This window comes from Oenanthe melanoleuca, chromosome 5 (genome assembly GCF_029582105.1).
Source record: "Oenanthe melanoleuca isolate GR-GAL-2019-014 chromosome 5, OMel1.0, whole genome shotgun sequence".
Taxonomy (NCBI): domain Eukaryota; kingdom Metazoa; phylum Chordata; class Aves; order Passeriformes; family Muscicapidae; genus Oenanthe; species Oenanthe melanoleuca.
In genome coordinates, this window is record NC_079339.1 from 26,424,306 (window position 1) to 26,442,466 (window position 18,161).

An 18,161-nucleotide genomic window follows, 5' to 3' on the forward strand; every position below is an offset into this window, starting at 1 on the left:
GGAAGCTCAGGTTGCAGGACTTCAGTGTGATATATATATATATATTATTTTTCATTTTAGAAAGAGGGATAAATAGATTGCAGGTTTCATTGCAGGGGATGTGTGTACTAGTCTTACCTGCTCCACTCAAGAGAAATTTGATTCTATAACAGGAGGTATGTGATAAGAGTAGGTTTTTAACAATTTGTTATAATTTTCCTGGAATATATTGGCAGTGGGACTTAAAGTGGAACAGAATGCACACTGAAAAGGATAGGAATAGATACTTATACCAGACTGTTAGTAGTCGTAATCTCAGAATAAAATTGAATTTCAAACTAAACATCTAATAAGGTTTTAGGTGTCCAGATAGAAATACTAGTGTATGTGTTCACACATTAGACCTTAATCCTGCAAGCTAGTCTCTTAGAGTTTGTGGATAGCTTTTCTTCATGGACAAAGAGGGTAGGAGGGTAGAATTGTCGTAGAGTGCCTGTTCTGGAAAGGCTTTCTCCTGTTATGTTTGTAGCTTTAGACTAACAGATACTTGCTGATGCCTGTGAGCAGCTGTTACAACAGCAGTTGCCTGAACTACCTTTCAGTGAGTGTGACCTGAGCAGGGGCAGTTTGTTTCAGCTGTTCATCTGAGAGAGCAAAAGTTGAGCAGGCCCTGGTCCCAGGGCTTGGATGCTGGGTGGGCAGTTCTTGACTGGAAAACATTTGTAATTATTGGTGATGTGTGTGTGACTGATGTGCTGTTGCCTGACCCTTTTCCTTCAGAATACTGAATTGAGCATCTTACTGCATGTTTGACTGCAGCCTTCATGTACACACGTGGCTTTTAAAGGTCTTTGGGAAATGTGGCCTTTTGCAAGCCATGAGAGTTTTTTGTTGTGTGGTTTTGAGTTGAGATTAAAACCAGATTATTCTGGCTACAGGAAGACATGTAAGTAATTGGCCAGATGACAGGTAGTTTAAGAGTGAAACTTTCAGGATGAACTTGAGTGATTAGTCAGAATTCTGTGTGTAATAGGGAGTTGCATCATTGCAAGTACAGTGTGCTCTTTATTTTGTAAAAATAGTTGTTTTGTTTTACATTCTTCTAGCAGGTCAGATCTGTTGTTTATTCCATCTATTTTCCTAATCTTCATGTCCATGGGAAGTGGGATGGACATACACATCGTTGCCAATCACATGAGCATTCATAGACCAGTTATGGCTGTTGATGATTCATTGCAATTGCTTCTCTGTTTCAGGACCTGTAACTAAGTGGACCCTACTGACCTCTGAACCACAAAGTATAAGAGTGAAAAGAAGTGGGAGAAGCGCACAAAGAAAAAGGAAGTGAATGCACTTTCATCTGGACTTCTTTCCTGCCCTTTATTACTAAAGCTGAATGGAAAAGAAAGACTGCTGTGCCTTTCCTCCCCCAACCTCAGGGATGGGTGGATTATAAATACTGTGTGTGGCTGGGCAAATAGACTGAATCATGAATCTTCAGGCTCAGCAAAAGTCTTCAAGCAAACGGACTGGGAAACGAGTTGCCTATTTTAATGAGCAGGACATAGCTGTGCCATCAAAAGAGCCACAGCAGCAGCTTAAGGAAGGACAGTATTATGGCCATGGAGGGAATATACCAGTCTCCCAAACTGTGGAGATTTCTCATCCAGGAGGATTAACAAGCGCGCCTAACAATGTTGCTCTGATGAACTCTGTTTACAATCAAGATAGGGGAGAATCAGTGATGATGCCCCAGTCAGTAACAGCTGTCAAATGGCAGAATTCACTAATGGGAAACCGGTTACCAGAGAGGGGTGACAGCCACTGGCAGTCTCCACCTTCAATGTGGAACCACAGTATGGTTTTTGGGGGCAACCCAAAAGGACCCCACTCCAATGCTGGTGCCCCAGGCTTCTATGGCCACCCAGAAGCCCTTAAAAGAAATCAAGAGAAAGGAGTGTTTGTGTCACAGCTGGATTTATATGGAGATGCTGTCCAGCAGATGATGTCCCAGAAGGCTCAGCTGGAACAGCAAGCTCTCGTTAGACAACAAGCTCAAATGAATTCTTTTCATCAAATGCAGAAACAGCAACAGCAGAATCAAACTCTGCCACTGCAGCCTTTCCAACTTGCATTTGGTCACCAAGGCCAAAAGCAAGGTCTTCCTGAATTGTTACATGTCTTTCAAGAAGCTCCAACTTCTTCCAGTCCAGCATTTACTGCACAACAAAAACAGCAAGCTCTTCCCCAGCTACAACTCTTTGAAAACTTCTATCCTCAGCAGCAGCAGCAGCAGCAGCAGGCTGCCACACAAGCCTTTGGTCTGCAGCAAACAACTTCTATAGCGCAGCCTCATGTGGCAGCTGCAGCACCTCAGCATCACATGATGCCACACCAGTTTCAGCAAGCAGAGAGGAACCAGGAGCTATTCAAGGCATTAACTGAGCAGAACCAACAGACAGTGCTACCTCAGACCCAGATTCCCTTTCCAAGAAGGTCACGGAGACTCTCCAAAGAAGGTGGCCTGCTGACATCTGCAGGAGAAGTGTTGACTTCTAAGCAGGCAGAAGAACAACCTAGCAATTTATTTCTTCATCACTGGCAAACACATCAACAAGAGGTCCCATTACAGCATACACCTGAGTCACTGGCCCACAATAAAAGTAGCTATTTGCATCCCAAAAGATTGGATATGGGGCAGAAGGATGTCCTGGTCAATAGTGAGCAGTGCCAGATGGAAACAGATAGGCAAGCTGCAGCCCAGAATGGTAGAGATGAGGACAAACAGGCAGCAGCACCTGAAGAAAACACTCAGAGAACTAATGATTTTCAGAGTGTCAGAGGTGGTGTAATCCAGAGTACCCGGCGGAGACGACGTGTTTCTCAAGAAGCCAATTTGCTGACTTTGGCCCAAAAAGCTGTTGAACTGGCATCTCTTCAGAATGTAAAGGTAAGGTGTAGACCCTAACCAATATAGCATGTTTTAGGCTACAAAGTAAAGCTGAAAGGAAAGGAATTTATGTACATTTAAAGGGTAGGATGGTATCTTGAAGCGTGCAAAAAAGGCAGCTCTGGTGTGGAGGCATGTATGTTCTGCTGCTATAATTCATAGATGTGGGAGATCAGAGATGTAGTATAGTGAGACCACTAAGGGTCAGTTTTATTTCACTAACACCAAATGTTATTTTAGCCCATGATATGAAAATATAGTTGTTTTCAGCTTAGGTCTCAAGGCGATTAGGAATTTTGAGAGGCAAGTATAAGCAGTTTACTTGTTTTCTTTTTACCAATTTAACATTCTATTTAGTTTTTGTTAAAAGACATAGGTTTACATGCCAGTTTTTCAGTTTCAGCAGTTGAAGTGTTTGTAAAATGTGCTATGTAAAAATTACATAATGCAATTTACATGTGCAATATTTCACAAATATCAAAAGTCTAAGAAAGCTTCACTTACATGAAGAACCTATACCAGGCATGATGAAGGCCTGTCTCATGCAGCAGCCTGTTTCTAAGAATAACCTGAGGGCTGTAGAATGACCTGTCTGCCTGTAGACCTCCTGTAGGACTTAATGGGGAAGAAATTTATTACTGACTGATTTGGTAGTTCACTACTCCTAACCTTTTGATATCCCATCAGTCTAAGCTTCACAGTATATATTCCATATGGCAAGATGACAGAATTAAAAATTAACTAGCCTATTGGGAGACAAGTGATGGGAGCTTTTGGATTGGGTGGGGTTTTTTAGGCTGATTGTTTTTTAATGTTTTCTTGGAGTTGTGGTTTGACTGATCTTTTATTGAGTGCTTCTTAGGAGGCACCCTTTTCCTTGCAAGTTTTGTTGCCAAAGGCTGGTGAAATACACGTTACATGAGCTACTTTCACCTACAGTTTTGACACCTGAGTTGCTATCCAGTCAGACAACAAACATGGGGAGCATTTTATTCCCCGTCTTTTTCTCATCATCCTTTTTATCCTAGTCTTTCTGTCACTGTTTTTTCCCATCTCTTCCTTAGAGGAATGTGCTGTTTGAGTGAAAGAGCTAAACTAGCAAACAATGAGCTGAATATCCATAGCCTACTCCATCTCTTGGACAGCAGAAAGCAAACAGTGACTTGGTTGATGCTCTCTGCAATCCTTTTTGCTCTAACTCCAAGTCGAACCAGCTGATTTGGTAAAGAACTGGTAGTACATTGTAGCATGTATTTGCTCTTACTTTCCCAGGCATTGTGTGGTTATATTACAGAAGGTCTGCAATTCACATTGCAGTTGGATCACTAACAGAGTGTCAAGAAGAAGCAAACAGAGCATTTAGGAAAAGGCCCTGAGAAATGAAGCAAGAAGTTTTCCGTTAGAAGGCACGTCTGCTTGCAGTCTAATTCATAATGTAAAGACCATAGAAGTGTTTTGACAGATGCTCTTTTGTTCTTTGCAGTTATGCAAGCATAATGGCACTAGCAGAAGAGCTCTTTATGTTTAGATCTCTTCAGGCTTTCAGGATGAGGTTTTGCAAGATGATAAAATACTTACCAGAGGTCTGATGAATTTTACAGCTTAAAGGTGTTGGATATTGTGTGAGGGAGAATAATAAAGTATGTTTGCTGAATGGAAGAGGTCTGCTTCTCTTATGATTGTCTTTCTGTTAAAAATTACCTAGAAGCCATCTCTGTGTGGGTTATCTGAAGAGTGTGTAAAGGCCATAGAGTTAAATTATTGATTAAAAAAGATAACATTCATAATTTGAACCAGTTATTTGAGCATCCCAGTCTAGGTATGTAACCTTTTGCAAAATTCATATTCTGGAGAGCAATATCTTTCTACATGCATTGTCACAACTGATGCTTTGCACCAGAGCTGTCTGTGGCTGCCTTTTTTTCAGGTGATGCAAGCTTATTGCTGCCTACAGGCTGCAGTAAATTCTCAGCTCTTAGTTTAATAGTTTCAGTGTGACTTGTTGTCTTCTAAAAGTACAGAAAACTTTTCTCAAATCTGAATGGTTGTCTTAAAGGGTGTCTGAATTGAAATATCCTTTTATGGAAGGAAGACATGTTTTGATTATCTAGCTGCTTTCCCCTGACAGAGGGCAGGCATCAGCTGGTACAAACAGAAGGGAAAATAAAGTTTTGTTTGTAGAACTGTAGTTCTGGACTCACCTCCTTCTTGGACAAGCTTTGGTTTGACAGCAGACAGAAGCTCCTTGATGCAGATGATGCAGAATAATGGCAGAAAGCACTTTGTGGGCAGATGTTCTTAAAAGGCTGGTGTGGTTTCTTATCAGATCACAGACGTGGCCTTGGAACAGTTCTTCCAGCTGTTGCAGTTGGGTTTTTCTGTGAATTCTGTTTTTTAGGAACAGTTTGAGGATATACAGGATTGATGCTGAAATGTCTGTTTGGTTTCTGTGGATTTCCTGAAGGACTCTAGATGACTAGTTAATAACTCAGTATTCGTGCAAGAGTCTAAATGGAAGTGCCATATGTTGCACTTGCTGAGGTTATCTAGCAGCCCTCCTGCCCCAAATTCTGCAACAAGGAAGCTTAGGTAGCTGAAAATCACCTAGCAGGTCTACAAATGGAGATCTATTCCTTATTAAGAGACTCCTTTCTGCTTACCTCTGCTGAGAAACTATTTAGAGATCTGAAGCAAAAGTTTTAATTCCAAAATTAGTCATGTCCCCTCTTAGTAATTGTTAGGTATGTGTGAACTTTAGTGATCAGAAAAGCTTTGGTGTGGACCGGAACATTTTTAAGGATGTCTCAACTATTTATATTAAGTTCCTACTGGTGCCTTTTCTCTATCTGTGCTATTGTTCAGTTCTCTTCTCTTGGAGGAGTCATCTCTCCCATCACTGAGGGGGAGTCCTTTGCTGATTGCCCCTCAGTTTTGAAAATAAAAGGAGCATGATTAACTGATCATAAAGCCATAGATCATAGATTCTGATCATAGATTGATCAGAATTGGTGCTTATTCACCTATTCACATTGTCATGACATGTTGCTGTACCCAGAAAGTATTGGAGGGAGGCTGCAAAAATTTACAAAAGCCCCTTACTATCTAGAGTCAGTGGACTCTAGTGATATCTGTCAACATGATGAACATGATGAATGCCCTCCAAACACAAGATTGGTAGTTTTATGGGAAAGGACAGGAGCCCGTCACCAGCCTGAAGGCAGGTCCTCAGACCTCATTAATTTCTCCTGAGGCTTATTCTGGGACAATGGATGCCACTTGTGACTTTACAATTGTGTGTTCCATCACTGTGTGATAGGGGTGTACATCTGCAGTCTCTGTGAAGAAGCAGTCAGACTTGTAAACTTCAGGGTCATTTATGGGATAAACCTTTCTGTGCACTCTTAGCCCAACTCTTATAAAAGGTCTTGAAAAGAGACAGGCCTGGATCTTCGTGATATGGTAGATTTTATGTGCTCAGCTTTGTTACCTGACTTATTTTGAAGGCTTAATGTTTTCCAGAGTCAGGAAAAAAAAAAAAAAAAGATTAAGCAAAAAGCTAGCTCTGGGTTTGTTTTTTTTTTGTGTGTGTCAGAGATTTAATTAAGATATTATCATGGTTCAGTCTTCCCTGGAGCAGAAATCTAATATTTGAAATTAATAACCTGCAGCTTTTGATCATTACTAAAACTATAGAGCCTTTGTTGAAAGTTATAAAGCAGGACACAAATTCATATAAAAAATAAAATGATAAAATATGGGTAGTGAAACAATTCTTAAGAATGACCTATGTAAGTGTTCTAGCAGTTGAGACTATAGGCAATCCTCAGGTAATTCTATGAAATTTTAGTAATGCTGTGAAGTATTCTTTTTCCTCCAGTAACACTTCCAAATCATTTCAGCTTGCAAATTTCATCAAGAAACTTGATATGCACTAAAAGTGAGATGATATTTCATTTATTATGTAAGTAATACAGAACTTTTTAGGAATCTATTTCTCTTCTCAGGAACTGGATAATTCAGAGGAGAAGAAGAGTGTACTAGTAACAGCTCCAGGACCTACTGGAGCTTCAAAAAGTGTTGTGGAATTCGCCAGTTCTTCACCAGCTCCCAAAAAACCCCGGGAGGATAATAGCCTTGTGCCTCTTATCATTCCTGTGTCTGTGCCAGTGAGAAAAATTGACTTGCAGAGCCTTGAGAAGGAAAAGTCTGAGGATGGAAAGCTCCAGAGAGGCCAAACAAACGATCATGCTCCTTGTGAACGGAAGCCTTCTGTGATAGTCACTCGGAGGCGATCTAATCGTAATACTAACATGGAGACCTCCAGTCAGGTATGGATGGACCAAGAAACCAAAGAGGAGCCACACCTCTTAGATTAATTATCTCTTATTCTATTTAAGTTCTTTGATCTCAAGGCTTGGGATATATGTAGTCTGGGAATTTTTGGGCATTGCTGGCTTTTCATGACCTATAGCTAATGCTAGTAAAGCCAGGCAGTGCCTTACTAAATTCACTAAACAGTGAATAAAGCCAGATGGGCAGTAAGTCTAGAATAATAGTCTGTCTGTGTCAAGAGTGCTTTCTTCATAGAAGCATAAATACCAGTAAATTCTAGGTAGTGCACAAATCTCTCAATGTGAATAAAATCCAAATGAAGATTTGTTCTCGTGCAATTGAAACGTTTTACTGAGTTCTGAAGGCTGGTATTTGATTGTTCCCCTGCAGCATGGCAGTGATGAGTGGGTGCGTTGATTTTTTTATTTTCCCTCTCTTCTATCCAGAAGTACAACAGAATGTTCAGATACCAGAGAAATGGCAGGCATCTGGGGATTTCTGCATTTAGTTGCTTGACCATCTAATAAAATACTGTTATATTGTCTTCTGTTCTCTTACCACTATTTGCTGTCACTATGTATCTGTATAATGGGTTTGTTGTATCTGTACCAGGGTTCTGCTGTGCTTTTTTGTTCTGTTTTAAAGCTGCTATGAAGGTTGGAACAGACGTACATGTGGTTCATATTAAATACAACTTCATAATCACATGAGCTAGAGCTGCTACTTAATAGTTCCTGTGTCCAGTCCATTCCATTCCCTGTGTTCTTCCTCTCACTTTCCCCTTCTGCTAATTGTTGAGACATCCTCCAACTGTCCTATCCAGATTTTGAGCTGCCATAATAAAATGTTGTCATCTCACTGAAGTTTTTCAAACAACAAATTAAATTAACGATGTAAATTTTTTTCTAATAGCATGAAGATGCTGCTCCAAAGGATGAAGCTGAGGGCTTTGCCCGAAAACCAAAGCAGCGGCCAAGACCCGAGCCACTCTTCATACCACCAAAAGCTGGCACCTTTATTGCACCACCTGTTTATTCCAACATTACTCCATATCAGAGCCACCTACGGTCACCCGTCCGTCTGGCAGACCACCCTTCAGATAGGAACTTTGAGCTACCTCCTTACACTCCCCCACCAATCCTTAGTCCAGTGAGAGAAGGATCTGGGCTGTATTTTAATGCTATCCTCTCTACAAGCGGTCATTCGGCTCCACCTCCAATGACTCCCAAAAGTGGTCACAGAACTCTGCTTAGATCAAGTAAGTTTCATTTTAACCTTCCTTTCTTGCCTAATTTCTGATTAGGAACTATAGAGCATTAGGAGGAAGATCGTGCCCTTAGGAGGTGTGATTGTGTGGAAGTGAAGTTTCTTCCTCATTGTTTGGGGAGCCAGAATAGAGGAAATGCAGTGTTGTTTCGTCTGGGCATGGATGTTAAGATGTGTTCACAAGCAACCTGCAACACCCCCTGCTGACGTTCTCAGGAATGAAAAGTCAGTTCCTCTCACAGATGGTCAGTATCTTGAGCTGAGGGGAGGAAGGCAAGTTCCTGGTAATCTGAAACTCCTTTATTTAGCCTCGAGGTACCTTTTTTGAGAGATGGACAGCTGTAATAAGATTTGCAAGCTGTGTGAAAAGTAAATCTCAGATGTGCAGCTGAGCAGTTCTTTCTTCTTGTTGCAGATAGTTCAGAAGTTACCCCTCCGATTCTTACGGTAGTGGGGGAAGCCACCCCGGTCAGCATTGAACCGTAAGTAGCTGGTAGATTCAGTGTCTCCTAGTAAAAGTGCTTCCTTGCTTCCTCCTAAACCTTCAAGCTGCTCCCTCTGCAACCCATGTATCTCTTAGAAGCATTAAAACTATTCTTATTGGAGTTCAAAATATAAGTTGTCTTGATTAAAAATTACACCATGTGATAAATAGTGTTTGTTTCAGCAAATGTAATTCTCGTGACACTAACTGTTTTCTATTACTGCTCATCTTTCTCTGGGCTGAATTACTGTAGTTACTTAAAGGTGGGTCTATCCTGCATTGTTGTATACGAGCACTTCTTCGTATGCTGTGTGCTTGTTCTAGGGTGGGAAGATGGCACTCCTTTAGAGGAAGGACAGAATGTAGCATGGAAAACTGAGTTAGCTCTCACATGGCCTGGTCCAGTTGTGGATGTGTTATAGCTGCAGCACAGCTGTGAGCACTTCGCTCCTCCCTGGGCGAGCTCAGCCTGAAAATGCTATGGCCAGAGGAACATGGGGTGTGTGCCTTGAGCTACTCAGCCTTGTTAGTCTTTAGCTGGCTGTGTGCAGGGAAATCTCAGACATATGTGGACACAGCAGCCATAGGGAACGCAGTCTGGAGATACTGAAGCTGGAATTGTGAGTTTAGGCTTGGTGCCAGTCCTGCTAAACCTGAGCAGAGTTGCAAATGTCTCTGCACAGCCTTTGCCTGTGCTCTGGGAGTGTTATCAGTTCAAACTCAGTACTGCAGAACTAAAGCAAGGTAGTTCCAGTTCATTATTATACCTAATTAATGAACACCTGCAGAATCTAATCATGGAGATGCATGGCATGGAAGCACCCTTATGGCACAAAAACACCCACATGGCTCTGCAGAGATTCTCAGGAATCTCTGCTCTAACTCTGCAGCATATCCTGTAACATTGGAGATATTTAACTCAAACTTTCCCCTGCTTAATCTTTGACCTCTCTGTGGTGCAGTTGTCTTTCTTGTGTCTGTTGGCTTAAATTGCTGAAATTAATGACAAAAAGTTAGTTGTGATTTTAGTCGTGTGTGAAAATTTTCAAATTTGTTGCTGGAAATCTCAAACCATGGTATCTTAATAGTGCAAGTTAATTTCCTTTTGCCAAAAGTTATGTGCAGAGTTGTCTTCCTGGTATCTCAAGTCTTACTGAACAGATGTTTATGCAGGTAGATAGCTTTCAACTTTTAATGACAATAAATTAATAATCTAGTGTCATTCTGCTTGGCAGCACTGTTGTGGTCAGTTAAGTAGGCATATCTTCCTTAAAGAAAATATGGCAGGAAGCAGGTTTTTTAAGAAGAAAAAAATGTTTAATTGGCTTTGTAGTCTTGTCAGAAATTGACTCTAACTAGTGATTACCCAATATAGTGTTCTTAATTGCTTTTGCTTTGCCAAACCTTTTGTTAATGCTTCTCAAAAGGTTATTTAATTGCAGTGATTTAAAATAGGAAATGTGATAACGAAGCTTAATTCTTTGTGAAATGGTACAATAGGCAGCTGTTGTCACAGATCCTTGTGTCCTGGTTTTGTAGTTCAGTTGCATCAAAGTCTTGGGGTCACTGCTGAAGTAGCAACTTTAAAATACCTGTGTGCCTTCGCTGTGAGCTGCCTTCCCAATTCACAGCCTCAATTCAGGATATTGTCACACTCAGCTCCCATGGTATCCAGGAGCTCCATTGGTGCTTACAGGCAAGAGCTCTTGATGCATTGAAATCTAGACTGCATCGCTAAAGGAACAGAAGAGTAACACAACTTGAGCAGATCACTGGAGATCATCTGGTCTAAGCCCCTGCTCAGAGCAGGCCACATTTAGGTTACTCCGGTCAACTCTTGCAGTAGAATTCCGGTTTTATTTGGGCATTGCAGGTACGAGGTGAGGCACCAAGCCAAGACTTCAGAATTATAGCAAGCCTTGTTCTGGGCAGGGAAACCTTTACATTTTTTCTAGTGAAGCAGCTTCAGAATTTTATCATCTTGGGGGCATTGCCTGATCTGCTGTCTCCAAAAAAGAACTTCTTTCTCTATACTTTCTATGTCAAGTTGACTGACATCTGAAAGAGGAACACTATTGCATTAAGTACATAGTAAAGCAGTCAGTGGGGGTTCTTAACCACCTGTGTGCACAAAATCATGTTTGCTAGTACAGAGTAGAATCTCTGTGGTTGATCACTTGACTTAAAGCAAATGTAGTGCTCTTTGGGTTGCATTTAGTGAAAAATCTGTCTTCTAATTCATATGTAAAAGCATGAGATTGCTGCTGGAAGGATAGGATTTAGGTTTGGTACAAAATGAGCAATACAAGTTTAGTTGTTTTATATTTTTGGTTTCGGTTGTTATGAAAAGTACCTAGAAGGCACCACCTTGCATCAAGGTCATAAAGGACCAAATTTTGATCCTGCTTTGAATGGGAAGTTGGACCAGATGGCAATGTTTAGGTTGAAAAGGACTTTTAGAGACTCTGGTTCAGTTGTTGGCTGACAAAATGTTAATACTAAAACAGTCTGACTTATCTTTTGCCTGAGGAGCAACTTGCCATAAGAGGACCCTGTATGAGCCTCTCAAAAAGTGATGATTATTGGAAGCTAATAACCAATAATAAGCAGTTATTAGAGAATCCTAATTTAAATATAGTTTCAAAAAAAAAAAATTATAAAAAGATGGAAACTGGTAATAGATGTAAAATCTCTCAACTTCTGAGTTCAACACTGTTGGTGTTATATGCAAGAGCCTGCATTTGTATATGCATTTGTTTCTTTGTTTGGTTCTTCATTAGTGTTTCTAGCAGAGATGGAGACTTCCTGGATATTGTAAAGATGGCCTAAACGTAATGTTTTTCCTTCTCTGCAGACGAATAAATGTAGGAACTCGCTTTCAAGCAGAAATCCCATCACTCCAAGACAGATCTCTGGCAGAAGCTGATGAACATAAAGCAGAGCTGGTGTGGCAACCATGGGGTGATTTGGAAACCAACAAAGTCACTCAAGAGAATGGTAAGAAGGTGGCAGGTTGTTAAAGAGGGCAGAGTTGTCACAGTGGTTATAGGGGTAACCACATATCTACTGTAGGCATAATTAAAAATCTTTTAGAGCTGCCATTCAAAAGACATGTTTGAGTGATCTTGGAAACAGTTTGAGGAGCAAAACTTGTTTATCAGATTGTACGTGTGGGACAAGGGGAGGTTGATAGGATTGGTTCTATTTTTTAATTGTGAAAAAACTGGAACCATTGCTTCTGTCAGACCAAGAGCAGCCTTTTGCTCAGTGAAGCTTCCTTGGTTTTGTTAACATTTGAAAACCACACACACTCAACTCCTGTATTTTTGAGGGTGGTTCTAGATGTAGTAGTATTTTGAAAAAATCAAATTGTAGGCAGAAGTCAGGATGAGGAAGCAGGAGTTGTGGTAGCTGGTAGCAGACTTGGGGAGCTATCTGTTTTTGTTGCATGTGGGTTGTGGCCTGTGTAAATCCTGAAGGGAAGAGGAAGTGGGCAAGCTTGAAAGAAGTATTTTGAATGAGAGATTAAAAAGGGTTTTATGAAATGGAATTTCAAGATATAAGGGTGGATTCAAGAAATGTCAGAGGCAAAGGGAGGTGGAAAGACATTAGAGGAGGGAGGAGATTTGTAAGAAACTCCATGTGTAAATAGTGCTTCATGACCTTGTAGTCTAATGACTTCTGGGGTCCAAATTTGACCCAGATAAATTTGCAAGGACATTGAGCTTCTCTGAGTTTTACTGTCTGTTAAGTCTATTCCTCCTTCAAAAGAGGTAATTAATCATGCAAACCCTGTTGGAAACTTCATTTTAATCTTATTTTCTGAATTTTTTTTATACTCCTGTGGAAATAGTGGAAAACCTGCTAGCTGCTGCCTGTTCAAGCATTTTTCCTGGGGGTGGAACCAACCAGGAGCTGGCATTGCATTTCTTACATGAAGAAAAGGGAAGCATTTTGGTGAGTCTGCCCAGCTGTTCACCTCAGTGTGGTCAAAGATGTTAAGGAAGGTCAGGTAACCTCTGATTCCTGAAATGAGAGCCTTGCAAATTCTTTTCAATGCATCTGGTTCCCACTGTTTGGTGTCCCTTGTATGTCCCTAAGGTAACCAATGTGCAGTGCCATGTGCACTTACTATCTTTTATATTTCCAACTTGGACATGTTTGGCTTTTTAACAAACACACTGACAGTCCATGAGGGCAAGTGAGCCAGGACTGCTAAATGAATCTTAGATGTTGTCTTCCTGAACAGGTTACTATGTACAAAGGAAAAATAAGAGGCTGGGGCTGAAAGCTGAGTCAGAGGGCAGTGTCTTGCACCTCTTTGTTTTGGTAGATCCATTTGATTTCTCTGTCTGTGTCTATAGAACAGCTGTGCTAATTTTATGTCAGTATTGTAAGACATGATATGCTTTCATTATTTCCCTTTGACACCCCTGGGAAGTAATATCAAAAAGCAGAGCAAAGCAAACAGCAAAGCTTTGTCATCCTTTTATAGTTTTGATTGATTTAATGTGGCATAAATCAGCCCTGTGGTCAGGAGTATCCCAGACTTTTGCCTGGCTGCTTGTTTCCCATCCCCTGGCACTGACATTTTGAGACTGCATGGACTTGCAATGGAGAGGAGATCAAACAGAAAGTAGTTTTTGTGTGTATGTGTTAGGTTTCTGCCAGCTCATCATTGTGAATGCTGCTATTGGCATTAGGGAGGAGCAGGACTGCCTCTGGCAGCAGGAGCTCATTGTTCAGGTGGTTTAAATGCCAGTGGAAGCATGATTGTGTTGTTTCCTTCCTACTAAATTTGAAAGCTTCTATGGTTTAAATGAAAACTAAAAAGCAGCTTGAGAGATGGGGGTTTTGTGTTTGTAATCTTTCAGTCACATGACTGCTGCTTTATTTGGAAATATTGCTTAGTCAAGTGGGATCAGATTGCAATTACTTGGATGTGTAAGACAGGTATCATTTTGGGCAGCATTTTTGGATGTGTGTGTAATAGGCCTTTGGTTAATGAGAGTAAACTGTTGCAAGGTCTCTATCTATGGAATTAGCTCTCTCCCAGTACCCTGCTCAATTCATAGATGTGAAGAGGCACTGAGAATGTACCACTTGCCTGTGGTATCCAGGATTAGGTAGGTAGTCAAGAATGTGGTTTTTAAAGTTGTCCCAAGTGGTAAACTGCATTCTGGTTCTTTTCTGTTAACTTGCCACAGAGAAGAGGGGATTGACAATTGCCTGATCTTTTTTTTAATACCCCAAACATCAAATTAATTATTTTACTTTTGTTTATCCAAGGGAGCTCTGACCAAACTGCTGTTGAAGAAGCCAGTGCGACCACCTACCCACCCTTTGGCAGATTATCACTACACAGGTTTGTTAACCAGAACAACTCAGTGCTGCCTGCTTATCATACAGGAATTTGTCTATCCTTTCCTGATTTTTTGGGGTACTCTGTTGTATTACAAGAAGATTAAAAAGCAGTCCTCTCTTGTACTTCAAATGATGACTTGCCAGAAATTTTGCTTGTGCAAATTATGGCACTTAAAATGTAAGAAACACTGCATCCTTCTGAACATGTGCATGTGCATTGGGATAGGTATGAGTTCTGATTTTCTTTATGGGGGAAAAGGGGAAGTAATCCTTTGCACTAAACCACAGAGAATGTAGAAAGGTAGCCAGTATGTACAAGACAGGCTGTGGTAACCTTAGAATCATAGCCTCTCTAACATGAGTTTCCAGGGTGGAGTTAAGCAGGGGTTTTATGGGGAATAGCTTTCAACCTTGCTGAAGAAACCTCAGCAAACTACAGATACCTGTTAGTGTTTCTGCAAAATTTAAATGCCATAAACTTCCTTTGTCATCTTGCATCTAATTAGAAAATAGTCATCTGTGTGACACAGACTTCAGTGATCTGAAGTGGCCCAAGTTACCTGAAAGACCTGATATAAAGTGGTAGAGAGACATCTGATAGCTGGTGCCACAAAACATAGAAATTACATTTCTTCATTATTACACATTCCTACTGTAGTGTTGGTAAATGTTACTCGAATAATATCTATAAGGAAGGCGAGGATTCAAAAACGTGTTTATTATTAGAGTCATGGAATATTTGAGGAATACTGGAGATGTAATAAATCCTCAAGTACATGTTGCTGCTGAAAGAGAAGATCCTGTTCTCCTGCTCCACCATATTTCCCTACTATAAAATGTTATGACTGGGCCACCACGAAGTGTGTCATGTCACCTTGCTTGGGCAACATCTTAGTTCATCTAACTGAGTGGTTTTTGCAGGCTGAGCTGAGTTAACTTGTGGTGATGAGCACTAGGTCTAACACAAAGGAAGTGTTGAGAGGATAGCTGAGGTGGAGAGTAAGGGAGAAGTTAACAGTAGTCTGCAGTTTTGCTATAGTAGGTTAGAGGAGAGACTGCACTCTGAGCATGGGTGTATTGCTCTTATTTAAGGCAAACATGAAGAAAAGGTGGAGAGTAAACATTTGAAATTGTATGGGCTTCCATCACAACTTACTTTTACCTACAGGATCAGACAAGTGGAAGGTTGCAGAAAAAAAGCTATTCAACAAAGGCATTGCAATCTACAAGAAAGACTTTTTCTTAGTCCAAAAGCTTGTAAGTTACGTTTGTTTGTTTGTTTGTTTGTTTGTTTGTTTGTTTTTCATGATACATTTTTACATGTTTGTTGAATTTAATACAGGAAGTTCAATCTTAATTTTTCTGAAACCTCAGTTTTAAGCATTAGGTCCTGCACTCAAAAGATTACAGAGAAATTTCAGCATCCAGTACAGCATAAAACCTCACCAGAAAGCTAGAGCAATAATGTTTGTTTTGCTGTTGTTGTTTACTTAACCCTGGTACGTAAACTGTATTACTTCCATTAGTCCATGCTGCAGATATCTCCTCTGAGTACATTTATAGAGCACTGTCAATGTTTAGCTTAAATGGCTTGCTGATAAAACTAAAAAGAAACACATCTTTGCCACTGATGGAGAGGACCAAAGAAGGATGTGAGAATGATACATCCTTTAGATCTCTTTCACCAGTGTTATGACAATGATAGTAGAAATTATTGCTCCCATATTTTGATGAGGTATGACATGTTAGCAAGGGGGAAATCACTGAAGGAGAGTGCAAAACCAGGAGCTGAAAACGTATTTACTGAATAAATACCCCAAGGGCTTTAAAATTGCAAAAGCTCAGAATCTAAGAATGTATTCCAAACGTTTCAGAAAAATCACTGATACAGAATATGTAGATGGTCACAAGTCTGTGCTGATAATTGTCTACCACCATGTGCCTACAAAAGGCATGTGGCCAAAACAGGAAAAGGCTGCAAACCTTCTACTTCCATTTTTGGATTGGTATTCTGGTCTGGTCTTCTCTGAAGTGCTGCTGTAAAATAAAGCTCCCACATAAAACTGAGAGGCTGCTGTCAAGCCTGATAGCTCAACTGGAATATTTCAGAGGCTAAGAGGTGCATTAAGCTTACAAAGTCTTACAAAGTTCCAGGTTCTGTCACCTTTACATTAACCAGCTTTTCTTTGGAAAGTTTGTCCTTTAGTTCTCAGTGGATAACAATGGCAATAGAGGATAGGCTGTGGGATGAGGAAGACAGACAAATGTGACACACAAAAGGAAGCTAGAACAGCAGCTGTGGTGGAATGGAGGCTACTAAGGAAAGAAAATACGAAGTGTACTTATTGCATGCCTAGTAATTATTAGTAAGTCTTTTTAAAATCATGTAATCCATTGGATTTTCATTTTTTCAAACAACAGATAAAAACTAAAACAGTGGCTCAGTGTGTGGAATTCTACTACACATACAAGAAACAGGTGAAAATTGGTAGGAATGGGACCTTAATCTTTGGGGACATTGATGGTGCTAATGAGAGATCTATGAAAGATGAAGCTGAAGTTGACATCAAGGTAAGTAATTTCCTAAATTTCTCTCACCTCTTTTGGGCTGTGGTTTGAAGTCTTGTGTGTTGTTGCTTTTACTGGTCAAATCAAAAGCACAAACAATCTGGCTTCTCTACAGGGGTCCAGACTCACACATTTGTGTCCTGTGTCACATAATGTCATTTACTTACAGACATCAAAATTAACAGTTCCTTTATCTTCTGGTGAAGAGTTCCCATAGGTTTGCACGTGTTCTTCCTCTCAGAAGGGACTTCTTCAGTGAGGAACAGGGGCATGAGGAGGAGGAGGAGGAAGAAGAGGAGGTAGAGGAAGGGTTGGATAACAGAAAGAGGAGTGCTGATGCTCTAGAAGATGAACAGACACTACAGGATGGTGTTATAGTAAGTGCTGAATTGTGCATGTTGTGCTTTTTATGCCACCTTCACTCTGCAAATAGTTTAGAAAACAGGTGGTCATGATGCAGGAAGTTTCCATATTTTCTCAACTTTTTATGGAGCAAGAGACTGGGCGAAGGTAGCTCAGAGTGATACTGTCAATCAGACCGTGTGCTGTGATGGGAGAACTGGGATGTGTAAGGTGGAAAAATGCAATGTATTCTTTGTGGCTGGTGCACACAGAGGGCCATGATGACAAATATCCTTAAAATAGCCTGAAGATTTTCTCATTAAATAAAACCTTTGTCTGGAATGAGTGAAGCACAGGAGCTCAGCCACTGTCTTCCTTCTTTTGGTGGGTTTAAGTGTCATGTTGCTTTAACTCTTCTCTTCTTTGCAAAGGCCAGCCACACCAATATGAGGAATCACGAGGCAGCTGTCTTGGGCAGAATTGGGAGGAAGCCAAGGGAGACAACAGTGAAGCCTCGAAAGCCTATTACTGCTCCAGTGCAGAGGAAGAAGAGGAAACAGAAGATAAAATCAGATGCTACCAGTAAAACACAAAACACAGAAAGCACATTTCCATGTAAAAAATGTGGCAGGTAAGACCAACTCTGCTTCCAGCAATAGTCACAGAACCACAGTAGGGCATCTCCTGTCGATGCATTTTCTCAAATGAGCTTTCTGTCTTTCTGTATGGACCATAGACATTGGAAATAATTTTAATGAATTTTGGCCTCACTAATACTTGCAAATTAAGGCTTGTTTTTCCTCAAATGGCATGAGATAAAATCTGCTTTTCAACTATATGCAGTATTTGGTGTTAAGCTGTGTTTTCAAGCTGTAT

The 18,161-nt window shown here is 40.6% G+C and overlaps 1 protein-coding gene across 2 annotated transcripts in view; it reads left to right on the forward strand.

The window, feature by feature from the left end:
• Positions 1-18,161, forward strand: part of MIDEAS (mitotic deacetylase associated SANT domain protein) — a 51,801-nt gene that overhangs the window by 27,733 nt on the left and 5,907 nt on the right. For both annotated transcript variants that reach the window (XM_056491859.1, XM_056491860.1), the window contains exons 2-12: positions 1,236-2,929; positions 6,934-7,257; positions 8,174-8,519; positions 8,943-9,009; positions 11,866-12,008; positions 12,865-12,968; positions 14,301-14,376; positions 15,544-15,632; positions 16,797-16,946; positions 17,150-17,320; positions 17,717-17,916. In XM_056491859.1, the coding sequence (XP_056347834.1) occupies positions 1,469-2,929; positions 6,934-7,257; positions 8,174-8,519; positions 8,943-9,009; positions 11,866-12,008; positions 12,865-12,968; positions 14,301-14,376; positions 15,544-15,632; positions 16,797-16,946; positions 17,150-17,320; positions 17,717-17,916 (3,131 nt within the window). In that variant the 5' untranslated portion in view covers positions 1,236-1,468. The remainder of the gene's footprint in view (positions 1-1,235; positions 2,930-6,933; positions 7,258-8,173; positions 8,520-8,942; positions 9,010-11,865; positions 12,009-12,864; positions 12,969-14,300; positions 14,377-15,543; positions 15,633-16,796; positions 16,947-17,149; positions 17,321-17,716; positions 17,917-18,161) is intronic.